At 46.4% G+C, this 13,703-nt stretch overlaps 1 protein-coding gene across 1 annotated transcript in view; it reads left to right on the forward strand.

The window, feature by feature from the left end:
• The window catches only part of LOC137879219 (neuropilin-2-like), a 39,150-nt gene extending 33,611 nt beyond the window's left edge, over positions 1–5,539 (forward strand). Inside the window, exons 16-17 of the mRNA XM_068719896.1 lie at positions 2,978–3,040; positions 3,134–5,539. Of these exons, the coding sequence (XP_068575997.1) occupies positions 2,978–3,040; positions 3,134–3,438 (368 nt within the window). The 3' untranslated portion in view covers positions 3,439–5,539. The remainder of the gene's footprint in view (positions 1–2,977; positions 3,041–3,133) is intronic.
• The last annotated feature ends 8,164 nt before the right edge of the window (positions 5,540–13,703 follow it).

The following is a 13,703-nucleotide window of genomic DNA, read 5'->3' on the forward strand; positions in this document are numbered from 1 at the left end:
TTCTTTTCCCGCTGGCCAATTATTCTGTATCTCTCCACCAGGGGGAGGCGTTCCTGTGCCTCCCTTGCCCATCCACTGGTATTACATTATGGCCGCCGGGGGCGCCCTCCTTCTCCTGGCGGTGGCCATCTTGGTCAGGGCCCTCTGTTGCTGCCGACAACACCTGGCCACCAAGAAGAGCCAGCTGTCAGTGGCCTATCACAGCTCCTCACAGTGCTTCCAGTATTCTAACTGGTCCTCCAGTATGGCCGCCCCAGGGGTTGAGCCAGTCCTGACAGTGAGGTTGGACAGCCGGGACCGACACCGTACCCTCTGCTGAAAAGAAGCATTTAGCCGCGTTGTGTTGGGCAGAGCGGGACGCCAACTCGTGACGTCAGTGGCAGCGTGCGCCGCAACGCCACAACATTGACGGAACATCCACCCGACGAACCCCTCCTTCATTTAGTTTACAGTTGCAAGGGTGATGATGACACTGTCCCTAAACTGCCGCGTGGACATTTGCAAAGAAACACTGTGCTCTCTCTCTCTGTCTCTAAAGGATGTAGCTTCGGTTGCTGTTTACTTCTTTGTTCCATTAAGGAGTTTGCTGTTTCACACTGTGCTACTCCTGATGAGAGGACTGAAGTCTGAGTAAGTTATTTATCTGAACAGCTTGTCTCGGACCATTGAGTGCCGTCTGGCTCCTCATAACCCCAGCGGTCCTCCTGGAATGACCCCAGCACGGACAAACACACAGACATGTGTGGGCTAGGAAGAGATCGGGGGTCGAGCTGGTTCCGCTGCGAGGGCCAGCCAGAGCTGCCAAACCACAGGCTAAAAACAAGACCCAAGAGACATGAGGAGCTCTGCAGTGCTGAGAGAGAGAGAGAGAGAGAGAGAGAGAGAGAGAGAGAGAGAGAGAGGAGAAAACTGTTAGGCTGAGAGGCATTCAACGTGCTAGCTGTGGAAATGATCTGGCAAGCCCCAGAAAATAAAGCTCTTGGTATCTCTGTAATAAAAACATGAGATAGCTGTGATATGAGTTGTACCAATAGTGAGGGGGTTGCATTGGAGGAGGAAAAGAAATCCGTCCATTGTGCTTTTCAACAGAGCATGTGCACATTTAAAAACAAAAGGAATGCAAATCCATCATACTTTAACTCCTGCATCACAAATAGTGATAACCAGCTCCTTTGATTGAACGTCTTGTCTTCTCCTGATAAAGGCATCAGTCAGTGATGGATGCAGCCGTCTTTAGTGTTTAGTGTTTCATCTCGATCCTCTGGCGTAATAAAGCACGTTGTTCCCACTCCCATTCGCGCTTCATGCCTCCCACTCCCGTTGTTCCCCATGTCTTTGAGCTGCCCGGATGAAACTCGTGCTGCGCCGTGCCTTGTTGTGATTTCATTGGGAATATGTGCTCGTTGTTTTTAGGGTTGTAAATACACACAGCTGTCTGCCATCACCATCGCTGACTTGATTTATACTCCTACAAATCCCACAATGCCGCTTTACCAGCTGGAAGGCATAAGTGGAGGGTTTTGCTGTATATGTGCGCCCTTGAGAGCGATCCAAGACATTATGAAAACCAGAGCAGAGCTCCAGATATTGATGGCGCTTCCTCTAGCGCCATATGATGCCATTAACATAAAACAAGACATAGCTAATGCACTTCTTTCTTCATGTTTAACTTCATGATCCAAAAGCCTATTTCGTTGTCAAAACTCTGACTGAGCTAAGACAAATGTGCACCAGTCTCTCTCTCTCATCAGTCGGTGCAGGGGTGGAGAGATTGGACACGAGCTCGGTTTAACGCTCTAGATTGAATGAAATTGAGGTCTTCACTCTGTGGCTTAACGGGCCGTGCTTTTTCGTGATCTGTCACACCAGCAAAAATCCATCACCCACTAGCCCACAGCTCAGCAGAATGCGCCTCGATTTGTTGCCACAGTTTAGAGGCTGCATTTCAGAGTGAAGAAGAAGTGTTTTTTGGCACGCTCTCACGATGTGCTTTTAAATCAACTCGGGGGAGAGAGGAGGGATTGGACACCCTACTTGAGCCATCTCGACACCGTTACGCTCCAAGCCTCTAATAGTTGTAATTAGTTAATGGACAGATAACATTTATTAAGGCTGCGGTAAGCACTTTCCCCCCCCCCCCCCCCCCCCTCCCAAGTACCGCACCTCCGCCCACCCAATCAGCTGCCCCGGAAACAGTATCAATAACGCCAATGGCCGTCAAAGACCTCCAGATCTAGACGTGTGCCTTGCCAAGCAGTTACTCCCACTCCTGCATGCTTGCCAAGAGTAGCAAGCGCAAAAACACGCACTCGCACGCGTAGACACCAATGCACACGCACACAAAGTGGAATGAAAACTCATCTAAAGTATGAGTACACTTGAGCTATTTGGCTCAACTTAAGTGCTGCAGTCATTGCCGGTTTTACCACACTTATAATCCTCCAACTCAGACCCTCACATACATATCAATGTTCAGTTCACACCACATGGCTGTGAGTCGCACAGAACGGAAAGACAAGCACTACTTAAATGTTGTTGCCGTTAGTTGTTTTTTTTCCTTTCGTCATCTTATACACCACTCTTAAACTTGACAGCGACAGTGTCGATGATTTTAATGGTGATAATGATGGGTAATGTTAAGTATTTGATGATGTTTGCATCTCTATTCACACGGTCTTATACCACCAGTATGCTATGTGATGACTGTGTGTTTGACAGGAATGTATCATAATGATCTTTCTCTATTAATAAAGTCATATTTTTCTATTATTCCAAGACTCGTGTGTGTGTGTGTACGAATGCAGAATGCAAATGTGAATTTACAATATGCAAAAGGTTTAGTTATCAGTACATGTGTGTGTGGTACTGTTGTTCCAAAAATCTGAACCAGAAACAAATGCTGTGCTATGTCACAATGATTCTGTGTGGAGTTTGCTTCATGCTTAAAGGTTCTGTTCCCTGTGCTTCTCTCTCACAGTTAAGAGACCAAATGAATTTGGAGATGGACGTCTTTTCAGCGGCAGAGACCCACTAGGCGGAGGTGAGGCCAAAAGGAGCTGACCACGACACCCTTTGATCCATAGAGGCTCAATTTTAGTCACAATTAACTTTTCTGCTTTTCCTCCCCTCACAGTTTTACAGTTCCCAGAGTGGAACACAGCATCCCCGTCATCTGAGCCTCCGGTGACCCGCGTCTCAGAGAAGGACAACTCCTGGCTGTACACCCTGGACCCCATCCTGGTCACCATCATCGTCATGAGCTCCCTGGGCGTCCTGCTCGGGGCGGTGTGCGCCGGCCTCCTCCTCTACTGCACCTGCTCCTACAGCGGCCTGTCGTCCCGCTCCTCCACCACCCTGGAGAACTACAACTTCGAACTGTACGACGGCCTCAAGCACAAGGTCAAGCTGAACCAACAGCGCTGCTGCACCGAGGCGTGAGGAGGTCTTCGAGAGAGGCAACACCAGAGGGGAACAGAGCGAGAGCGAGAGACGCAGCCGTTTTGTGAAAACCTCTCACTATTTTCTTCATTTCCTCCAGTTCACTTTCAGTATACTTCCTCGGTGGTGCAGATCCCTGGACACAATGAGAAAGCCACTTTTTTTTCTTTTTTTTTTAGCTCGAATGAGAACTTGTTTCCTGCTCGGAAAACGTGGCACAGTCCGGTGTTGCTAGTTTTTGTGGCGAAAGAACCAATGACAGAAAGACTGGATCGTTCCATTGCGGGGACGTTAGGCCTCAAAAAAAGAATATCTACACATATCAATTACAGATTCCTGCTCCACCGAAAGAGAACTGTTTATAAATGCATCGTAGACTTGAAGCTGGATACTGTAAGCTACACATACTGCGTCAGAACACATCGTGTTGGAAAGGTGGTAGGTTAGGAACGTGCTTAGAAAGCGTCTGTTTTGATCACATGTGAACACAGTGGCCTAGAATTTAGCTCCTTTGTGTGGACCGTTGGCTTTTTCTTTTCTTTTTTTTGTTCCGTCGTAGACTCTGCTACCTATCAGCCTCAGTTATCCTCGTAGTTCCTGACAGTCTGCGGTATTTTTAGTCACAGACGCCCATCGAGTTTGTTCGGTCACTCTCTTTCTGTTTAATGTTTTCCCGTCTGGCCTATCGCCAGTCTGTGATGGCAGATAAGTAGAGAAAAAAAAAAAGAGGCGAAGAACGTGTATGTGTGTTTAGAGGAGGGGAGGGTGGGGGGGTATTTTAACACATTCTTTTAATGACAGAGAGAGTTATTGTTAGATTTCGTTGTTACTGGTTCCTGTCAAAGAGAAGGTCATGTTTACATTGTGGTTAGTGGTAAAAGGTCAAGGAATATTGGTCGGTGCAACCTATGGATTGCTGTTGAGGGCAGAGACTGAAAACCACTGAAGAAACAAAGAGAGAGTGAGAGAGACTATGACTGACAGAGCACTAAAATCCCCCTGCCTCTCTCTCACAGGGGCGACGTTCTCCCCGTGCTTTTCGCGGAGGACGGAAGAAAAAAAAAAAACGGGATGAAAAACAAACGCCAGAAGCGGCTCTTCTCGATCCACTGACTGTGCGCGCGGACGCACAACAAGCCTTAAAAGCAAACTGTTAGCGGAAATGTTGAAAAAAAGGAACGTTGAGGCGACACCAAGACAAGAGAGGAGGTATCCAGCTCTCTCTTTTTACATGTGGACCTCAAAAAGCCATGATTTAAAGGACCTAGTCCCCCCCCCCCCCAACCCACCCCCCAACTCACACACATACACACAGATCCCCCCCTCCTCCTCCTCAAACTACTGGCTGATTGTGGCCTGTTTTTTCTTATTTTGTTCAGTTTTTTTTTAATGTCATCTCTCGCACAGCAAGGCAGGCATTCTTCTGGATCGTTTTGAACCAATCAGAAAGGGTTTTGTTTTGCACGCTCTGAATGGACTCATAAGCCATGAGAAGGAGAGGGTGAGAGAAGAAGAAGAAGTCTCCTTCCCACACGCACACACACACACACACACACACACACACATTACTTCACTTGTATATACAGATGTATATACAGAACATGAATACACACCCTCTCTTGCTCAAAAGTGAACACTGGTTGCTATATTTGAGACCATGCAGAACGTAAATGCCATTTCATCGCATCTACCCTCACCATGTAAACACACACACACACACACACACACACACACACACACACACACACACACACACACACACACACACACACACGCCATCCCTCTCCTCTGAGGCCCGCTTCTCCGGACCCCACTGACTCTCTTCAAAGTGCCTTGGAGCCTCGGGGATCCAGCTTGCCTTTGGAGCCGGTTTCAGATACAGTAACTTGACACTTGACAGTGACAGCGCCCCCTTCTGCCTGGGAGGACCAAACATAAAAAGGACAGGACCCCAACCCTCACCCCCCACTCCCCACCCTTTCGCACTGCTCGGACTGCTGTTGTTGTTGTTGTTTTAAAGGGGTCTTTGTACAGAAATGCTCTTTTTATGATTGTTATTATAATTATTGTTATGATTATTTAATAAAGGATTTATACCATACGGAGGAAAAAGATGGCCAGGATTTTCTTACTGTGAAGTCTGATTGTCGCAGCATTTTCGGATCATTCTTGGCATTCCTGCACTACTAACTCATCTGAGACTATGAGGCAAACTCTCACTTTTAATTGCAAAAAGAATACACACACACACACACACACGCACAAACGCTTGGTCTTGTTCTCCATCACATACACAGTCATACATAATGCCATGTTGTCAGCTTGCTACACTCGGCCTCTAATCTCCACATGATGTCCCATTAGTCTGGACCTCTGGTGGCCCTCATTTAGGAGCTCCAACATCAAAGCTTTGAAGTGCCCGGCGTCTCAGCCACACACGTACACACACACACACACACACACACACACACTCACACACTCGTACAGTACACATGCAATTACTCTGCTTCTCTTTCATACAGCTTGCTGAGTCTCCCACACACGGTTCCATTTATCCACATAAGCTTCCCTCACCTAAATGCAGGCGCTGTTAGCAGATACAGCGCAGTTTCAGATGCAGAACGTGATACCTTTGACTCCTTGGGGTCTCCTGGACGCCCGTAGAAAGGCAGCAGAAGTGGTCCGCATTTTTTGCTGTGTTTTGCTACAGTCGTGACTTGAAAGATTAATGAAAGAGCCAAAGTTAATGTTGGGTTTCTTCGCTTGCATGCGCATCTGAAATGTGTTTTTCCTTTCTGAGATAGACATAACTTTTTAATCACAGCAACGGTTAACACAACTTTGGGTAGATGTGAAATGGAGCCTGTAGCTCAGGTACCACATTATGAGCCGTACTAAAGCAGAACGACACGTGTTGTCGCTGCACACCGGCGAGGGTGGCGGCTGTTAGCATGCTCCGGTCCGTGACATAGCGGGCCAATTACCGCCTCTGAAAAAAAACACAGACTATCCCCAGTACACTGGAGGAGCGCGATGCCATCTGCTCGCAGGTTTGATTGATCCCGGCAGAACAGTCTCGACCACATCACAGGAATGAATGCCGACAGGAAATTACCAAAGGAGCCAGATTGTCATTGTTCCATGCCACCTCTTGTTTTCACAACCAAATTATTCTTAATTTCTTTCTCTCCCTGTGAGTGTGTGTGTTACGCAAATGTTGTTTTTCTAGGTTTTTATCACTCTGCGGGGGCCCTTTTCCTTCAGCCGTCAGATCAGAGAGTTCTTTTGCCTCTGAAGCCGAGGCGGCCTTCAAAGAAAAAGCTCTGGCACCCTGTAAGTCGATAGGCCAGATTGAGGAGGGAGCCCATTTGAGGGTCGCGCCACAGGAAGTGTCTGCAACACACAGCTAATTAATCTGGGGGTTAGGTAATCAAGATGGAAGAGAGTACAAACAGGCAGTTAGTCATCACAGTTAGGGAGGAAACTTTGTTTGGTTTTCTAACTTAATCACTTAGTATTTCCTTTATGTCACGGCATAGAGGCTTCTCACAGCGACCACGAGAAGTGAAGCTTGGGTGTGTTGAGGTACATTGGCTTTAACTGTTAGCAAAAAAAATAAAATGTCTAAAATATCTTGCCATCATGAAGAATATTTATAAAGCAGAACTTCTCAGGAGAAATGCAGAAATCAAAAAATCCTCCATATCCTCCTCCCTGCACCTTCAGTGACAGTCTGAGGAAGAGAACCACCTGGAGACAAAACCGTACATCTCTTTCAACAGCGTCCAAAACCCCGACGCAAAACTGCAGCAGCGTTGCATATACTCATGCAGAGACTCACATGTTTCATGCACACACACGCACACACACGCACCCACATCCCAATGGTCTTCCTGGGAAGGGGGCCCAGATAATCTTGTCTGGCCTGCCAGCGGTTCAAAGCACCTATATGGGTCAGAGTGGTGTGTGTGTGTGTGTGTGTGTGTGTGTGTGTGTGTGTGTGTGTGTGTGTGTATGTGCATGTGTGTGGAGGATGGAAAGGGGCTTCGTGGCAACTCGCCCGCCAATGACGACAGACCCAATGACAACAAAGGCCAAAGTCTTGTGTAAACACCAGACGGACCATCACTCCCCTTCCTCCGTGACATTATCATCTCCCCACCACCAGAGGATACTGCCCCCGAAAAACAAATACATGGAGGAAATGATCGGGACGAGAGATGCTCCCATTCGGAGCCCCAAACTAGGCCAGCCTTCTTGTCACTGTGAAGCAGCACAGAGCAAATGAACTTAATAAAAAGATACTGAGGGTGATTTGAGGCAATTTTTGGGACCACGGCAACACCGTTGGTGCATTTGATTGGTTGGAATGCTAGACTGAAGCTAACGCCTCGTGCTGGGATTGCTCAGCAGCAGGTTTGATTTCCCAGAAGCGTCCGATATTTCCTCCACCGACAGATTTGATGCCATCGTATGTTATCCGGAGCATTTTCCTCGTGACTGAACCTTTGTTGTGGACGCGCAACGTGACCAGTGCGACCTATGCGGTGGGCCACCTGTTCGCTCCACTTGAGGCTGGTGTGTTTACAGTCACGCTTTCCCTATTTAGCCCGAGAAACTTGTTATCGGGCATCGCGGGAGGCCTCTCGCAGTGGGTCCTAACCATCTGTCCCGGGGTGTTGTGTGGTTGAGTTTGATTGAAGGTGTTACAGTGTTTGACGTCTGAGACGGGTGCAATTGTTACTCCAGTAGAAGCACAGCTTGAGAAATTCTTGTATTGCTGTAGCAATCGCTTAATCAAATCGATGTTGCAGAAAACAGAGATGTGGTCTTTTTGTTCCATTCTCTTTCCTTGTCGATTCCTCGTCTAAGCAGAGATGAGGAGCAGGCTACAGAGCTCTGGTAACAACCCAGACACCAGAATAAATATTGGCATTGTAAGGATGAGTTGAATGTGGACGTTTCTAAAACACAAACTTTCCCAACAACCTGTTCTCATTTGTTTCGGGTTCTCTTTCAAACATCCAGTCCGCCCTTCAGCAATTTGAGAGTGATCATTGTGTCGGTGCTCTACAGAGGAAAAGTTTTAACACCTAATTCTAAAAACAGATCAGATAACTTCCGTGAGACCTTAATCAATTTGAACTCTTGAACTTGAGAAGGAAAAAAGCAGCTAAAAATATATCTGCCAATCACAAGTTAAGTGAAGAAAGGCTGTTAGTGGAGCAATCATACTTGTCAGGTTGTCAGGATTCTTGAACAAAACATCTTAAAGCGTCTGTAACAATCTGCTCGGTGCCGGCACCGTAGACAATTCTTTACTCCGAATCTGTCAAATGATTTTCTACAGAGTTGAGTGGCCGGGCCTGTTATTATTTGAACAAGCGTGTCGATAATAGAATGAAAAACAAAGTTGTATTGCATGAAAAGCGGTAATCAATTAACAATGACAAAAATAAAAAGCAGCGCGCTTTTGAGAACGCAGCCGGGGCCGATTTCAGAAACAAACAAATAAACAGCTGTGCTCATCACGATTCACTCTCGCCGTCATTAAAGGGGGAGAAAGCGAGAAAGAAAAGAGGAGATTAAGAAGTAGAAAATCATCTGAATGTCTGAGTCTGCTGTGTGAGGCTGGCACCACAGTTTCGCTCGTGGAGTAATTGAAATAGCCTTCTCATAACTTTCTGCTGAAATCAGGGCCTTTCCATTATGTATTCCATCGAGGCGATAATCACATTCAATTGCACTTTGAGACCCATCTGTGCAAAATAATTGATGATTCTACCCTTCAAAAAAAACAAAAAAAACAACAACCTCGCGAGTCTCCTCGGCTCTGCACATAAATCTCCTCATCTGAATCGAATTAGCTCCGCGAGTGACGCGTGTTTACGATAGCAGCCATGTAAGAACACGCGCCACATTTCCCCTTTGATGAAGTTGGACACTGCAGTGTGAAACCCAGCAGTAAATAAAAAGGTGCAGTGTATCAGCACTTCCAATTCCCTTCAGAGAAGTTGAAATCATACATTTAGACATAAATTTCTTATAGCAGACCTTAGCAGAACTATTCCCATCCTTCATCTATTTATACACTATGCCTATTTCCAATATGGCATGAAATTGTAGCTGTCCGTCTTGTTTTGTTGTTTTCCTTTTGCCTCTGGTGTCATAAATTTGATCCCAAGCAGTGCATGTTGTGTGGAAAAGTGTTGTGGCAGAGGGAGATTATGAGCCAGCGAGGCCTGAGTGGATGTGAAGCCTCAAGAGGAGAGATCTCTGTGTTTGGTTAATGTGGGATGCAGCTCTGTGCTCTATATATCCTCAATCCTCTGAGTGGGTTGCTGTTGATGGTGAGGGTTACATTTTATGCCTTGTAGGAGGCAGAAATAGTGTGTTTGTTTGTGTGTGTGTGTGTGTGTGTGTGTGTGTGTGTGTGTGTGTGTGTGTGTGTGTGTTTGTGCGACAGTAATGCGGTGACATCCTTCTCTCTGTGATAGTTCTGTACCGTGTCGCTCTGAGTAACTGCACCCAGGAGAAAGCGGATTTACAGCCACATTCAGCTGTGCTGAGCTCCAGTTAAACATCATTCAAACCGCCAACTTAGCAATCCCTCTCTCTTTTTCTCTATCTCAACACACACACACACAAACACCCATCCTCATAACGACACACACACACACACTCCTGCTGAATGATGTCACGGCGGTGGATTCGTGGGACATTTGCAGCAAGTGTTTTGGAGATTTATCTCTGCGCGCTCCTCTCAGTTTTTCTGCACCGTGTTGTTTTTCGCAAGGATAGTTTTATTGCAGAGGTGAAATTTTGCAGTTGCGTGGGCTTGGGCTTGAGAGAGCAGGAGAAAATACAAATGAAACAATCGCTGTGCATGCAGCCAAACAGAGGAGGGAGGAAAGGGGCCTGCTCAATTTGCTTATCAGTCCCTCTCAAGCTACAGCCCGGGCCCTTGGAGACATAACAGCATCAGGCCACTGGGGCACGCGAGCGGGGAGTCGAGTAAACACATCGTAGTAGAGTAAGCAAGTTGCACAAAAGGGCCTTCCTCCCATGACCAAGGCCACACACAAAGACGCAGCGCTGCAGTTTCCATTTATACACTGGGAAGAACAACAAACAAGCAAGCGAATCCGCTGACAATCCAGTGCTGCAAATATCAAATCCGTATCCCATCTTTATTTTTTGAAACTGTTTGGACTTGGCGTCATCGTGGGATTATTTGTGACAGTAATAACCCCTCAGAGGATGGAACCAGGGGAGCGCGCACCACCTGCCCCCTCCTCTGAACACACACACACACACACACACACACACAGGGAGGGAAAAACAACAAGAGCGGGTTGTGTGGAAGCGCCACTGCAACTGTATACATGCGCGTGGACCTGCTCGTCTTACATTAACTGTGCGTGTGCATGCATAGGTTTAGTCCCCCATGTGCCCCCCCCACCCCCCCACCCCACCCCCACCCAGGCTGCTCCACCTTTTTTTGGTTAGGGGCCTGTCTCCTTCACCTGAAGTTGTTATGGAAACAAGAGCAACTGCAGAAGCAGCATTAGCATAGGATGTTGTACGTTAGCCCCACAGAGCATGACAGGTCAAACTCTCTCCCTCTCTCCCTCTCTCTCTCTCTACCTCTCTCTCTCTCCCTCTCTCTCTCTCTCTCTCTCTCTCCCTCTCTCTCTCTCTCTCTCTCTCTCTCTCTACCTCTCTCCCTCTCTCCCTCTCTCTCTCTCTCCCTCTCTCTCTCTCTCTCTCTCTCTCTCTCCCTCTCTCTCTCTCTCTCTGCACCTTGCCAAAAACTGAGAAGTGCTTCTGCACTTAGGCGCCACTGTATTGAGTGGATTGCCTCCCAGATTTATGTAGAAAATACAAAAGATTTTTTGAGAATTATGCGCATATAAATTCACTTCTGCACTGCTTTTCACTTGTATTTTCCAGCCATTTGTGTCCAAAATGTGATTCTCTCTTCTTTTTTTTCACCTGATATTTTCCCTGCAAACGAGCCGGAGAGAATTCGAGCCTTTCCCGCTGCACAGGCGTGTCCCCTGCTGAGTGTCGACTGGTGACACTGTCAAAATTGTTGCCATTCAAAAACAGCTCCCGTAACTCATGAATATAAAATGATGTATTCGGCTTGTGCGTATGCACTGTATATACATGAGTGTGCGTGTGCGTTGCTGTGTCTCCTCCAGCCTGACAACATCTGGTGTTGAAATGGTAGCCTTTGACACAAAACACACACACACACACACACACACACACACACACCACCGCTGGCATTGCAATGTGTCCGAGAGCATCGGCTCTTCATCAGCGAGAAGATGCTTCCAGTATTCCCACGACCCCCAACCAAATAAATAACCCGCCCCCGCTTGACACCAGTGAGAGTCGTCATCTCCAGATGCTCTGCCTGCCTTGCATCTACCCGGAAGGCCTCCTCCCCGCCCTCCTCCCCTTCCATAACCACCACCACCACCACCACAGCCTTGAGGAGAGCAACACTACCTGCATACAATCAGCACATGCACATACTCCACCACACACACACACACACACACACACACACACACGTAGCCATGATGGATGGCCTTCCCCTCTCGGTAATGCACAAAAGCATTAACCGTCACTCTGCAGCCCAGAGGAAAGAGATGCTCTTTTAAAAATTGACACTCCGCTCTGTGACAGCGTCGCTGGCAAGTCGGCCCGGCTGCAGAGCCACTCATGCAGGAAGGTGCCTTCTCCTCCTCCTCCTAATCATTCTTAGGAGGGGGGGGGGGCACTTCCAGTTCATTTAATACTTCTCACTTCATTCTCCATTATTCAAAGCTGTTAAGGATAAATCACGCTAAAGTGTGCATTTGTGTCTCATGGCAAGGTGCATGATGGGAATACTGTAAGTGTTGATGGTGTTAAACCCTGGACAAGACTTTATAAATATACCTATTTGCTGTTGCTATCATTAATATTGGTATTCACTGTTTTTTGTCTACTGTATGCTCCGTTGCGGTAATTTGTACACATGCTACATATTCTGCTCATATGAATATGATATGCAATGTCCTGTGTTGTGTGTCCCTGTGCTCTTGCTCCCTGTTTCAAAAAGCTATAATCTAATTAACTCCTGTCCAATCAGCGGCACCTGGCAAAGCAATACGATGCTCCTCCACCATCTCCATCTTAGTCGGCACACTGCGGAAGCACCGCCTTTTATATTTTCCTACGCCACGTTTCTCCCTCCTGACCCAGGTTTGTTACATATGAGGCTTGAATGATTTTATATATATATATATATATATATATATATATATATATATATATATATATATATATATTGAGGAGACAAAAAATGCTTGTTTCAGACACAAAAATAATACAAAATGAATGACTGTGTGTGGAGGTTGTCACATTGGTACGAGACTATACACTGAATGCTCTTTTTTTTTGCATAAATATTAGCATAAATATTTTAGAACATTTTACACCTCTTTTATACTATAGCAAATTCTCATGAAAACATGATGAGCTGGCCTTCTACATTAAATGATATGAATATCCCTGTATTCAAATTAGTTGTTAGCTGACATCAGGGAATGTAAATGAACTGCAACAATAAATATTTGTATTTTGTTACGTTATTATTTAAAAAACTACAATACGATGCGGTTTCACTGAAACAGTTGGCTGAATACAGTATAATATAACACAGCAGGGATTTGTCAGAGAATAACTAAGTAGCATAATTTATCTGTACACCTCAGGATTTTAAGACTAGACTTAAAGTAACAGTCAGTGGAAATAAGGCAAAGAAAGGGGGAATATGTCATTTGATTAATGCAGCATGGTGATATCTAGAAGCAGCCATGTTGTCGTGGTCGTGCTAAAGCCACTGCAGCTCGCTCTAGGGGTTGAGGATTTTGGCAGAAGTTGCATTAAAGTACCTGAAGGTCAAACGCATCCAGCTCACGACATTTGCAGCGGGATGGACTCATCAAAGGCTCCATCACTGGTGGTGGTGTCAAACCCCCCCGACGTCCACAAATCTGTGACTGTAAGGAGGGGAGGGCAACAGCAGACTGTTTAACCTCAAATGGCTCCATTTCTTCTTAGCTTAGTGTTTCTTCTTCAGTGGCTTCAATGATGGCTGGTGTTTATTTCCTTGGCTTTTGATGAGATAATCCTGCATTTTTGTGCATTATTTTTGAACTGCCTTGAAGATGTGTGGCATTCTTTTCCTAAGAGGGTTTCATAAA

This window comes from Cebidichthys violaceus, unplaced genomic scaffold (genome assembly GCF_023349555.1).
Source record: "Cebidichthys violaceus isolate CVI_PGR_0920_01 unplaced genomic scaffold, fCebVio1.0.p SCAF_24, whole genome shotgun sequence".
NCBI lineage: Eukaryota > Metazoa > Chordata > Actinopteri > Perciformes > Stichaeidae > Cebidichthys > Cebidichthys violaceus.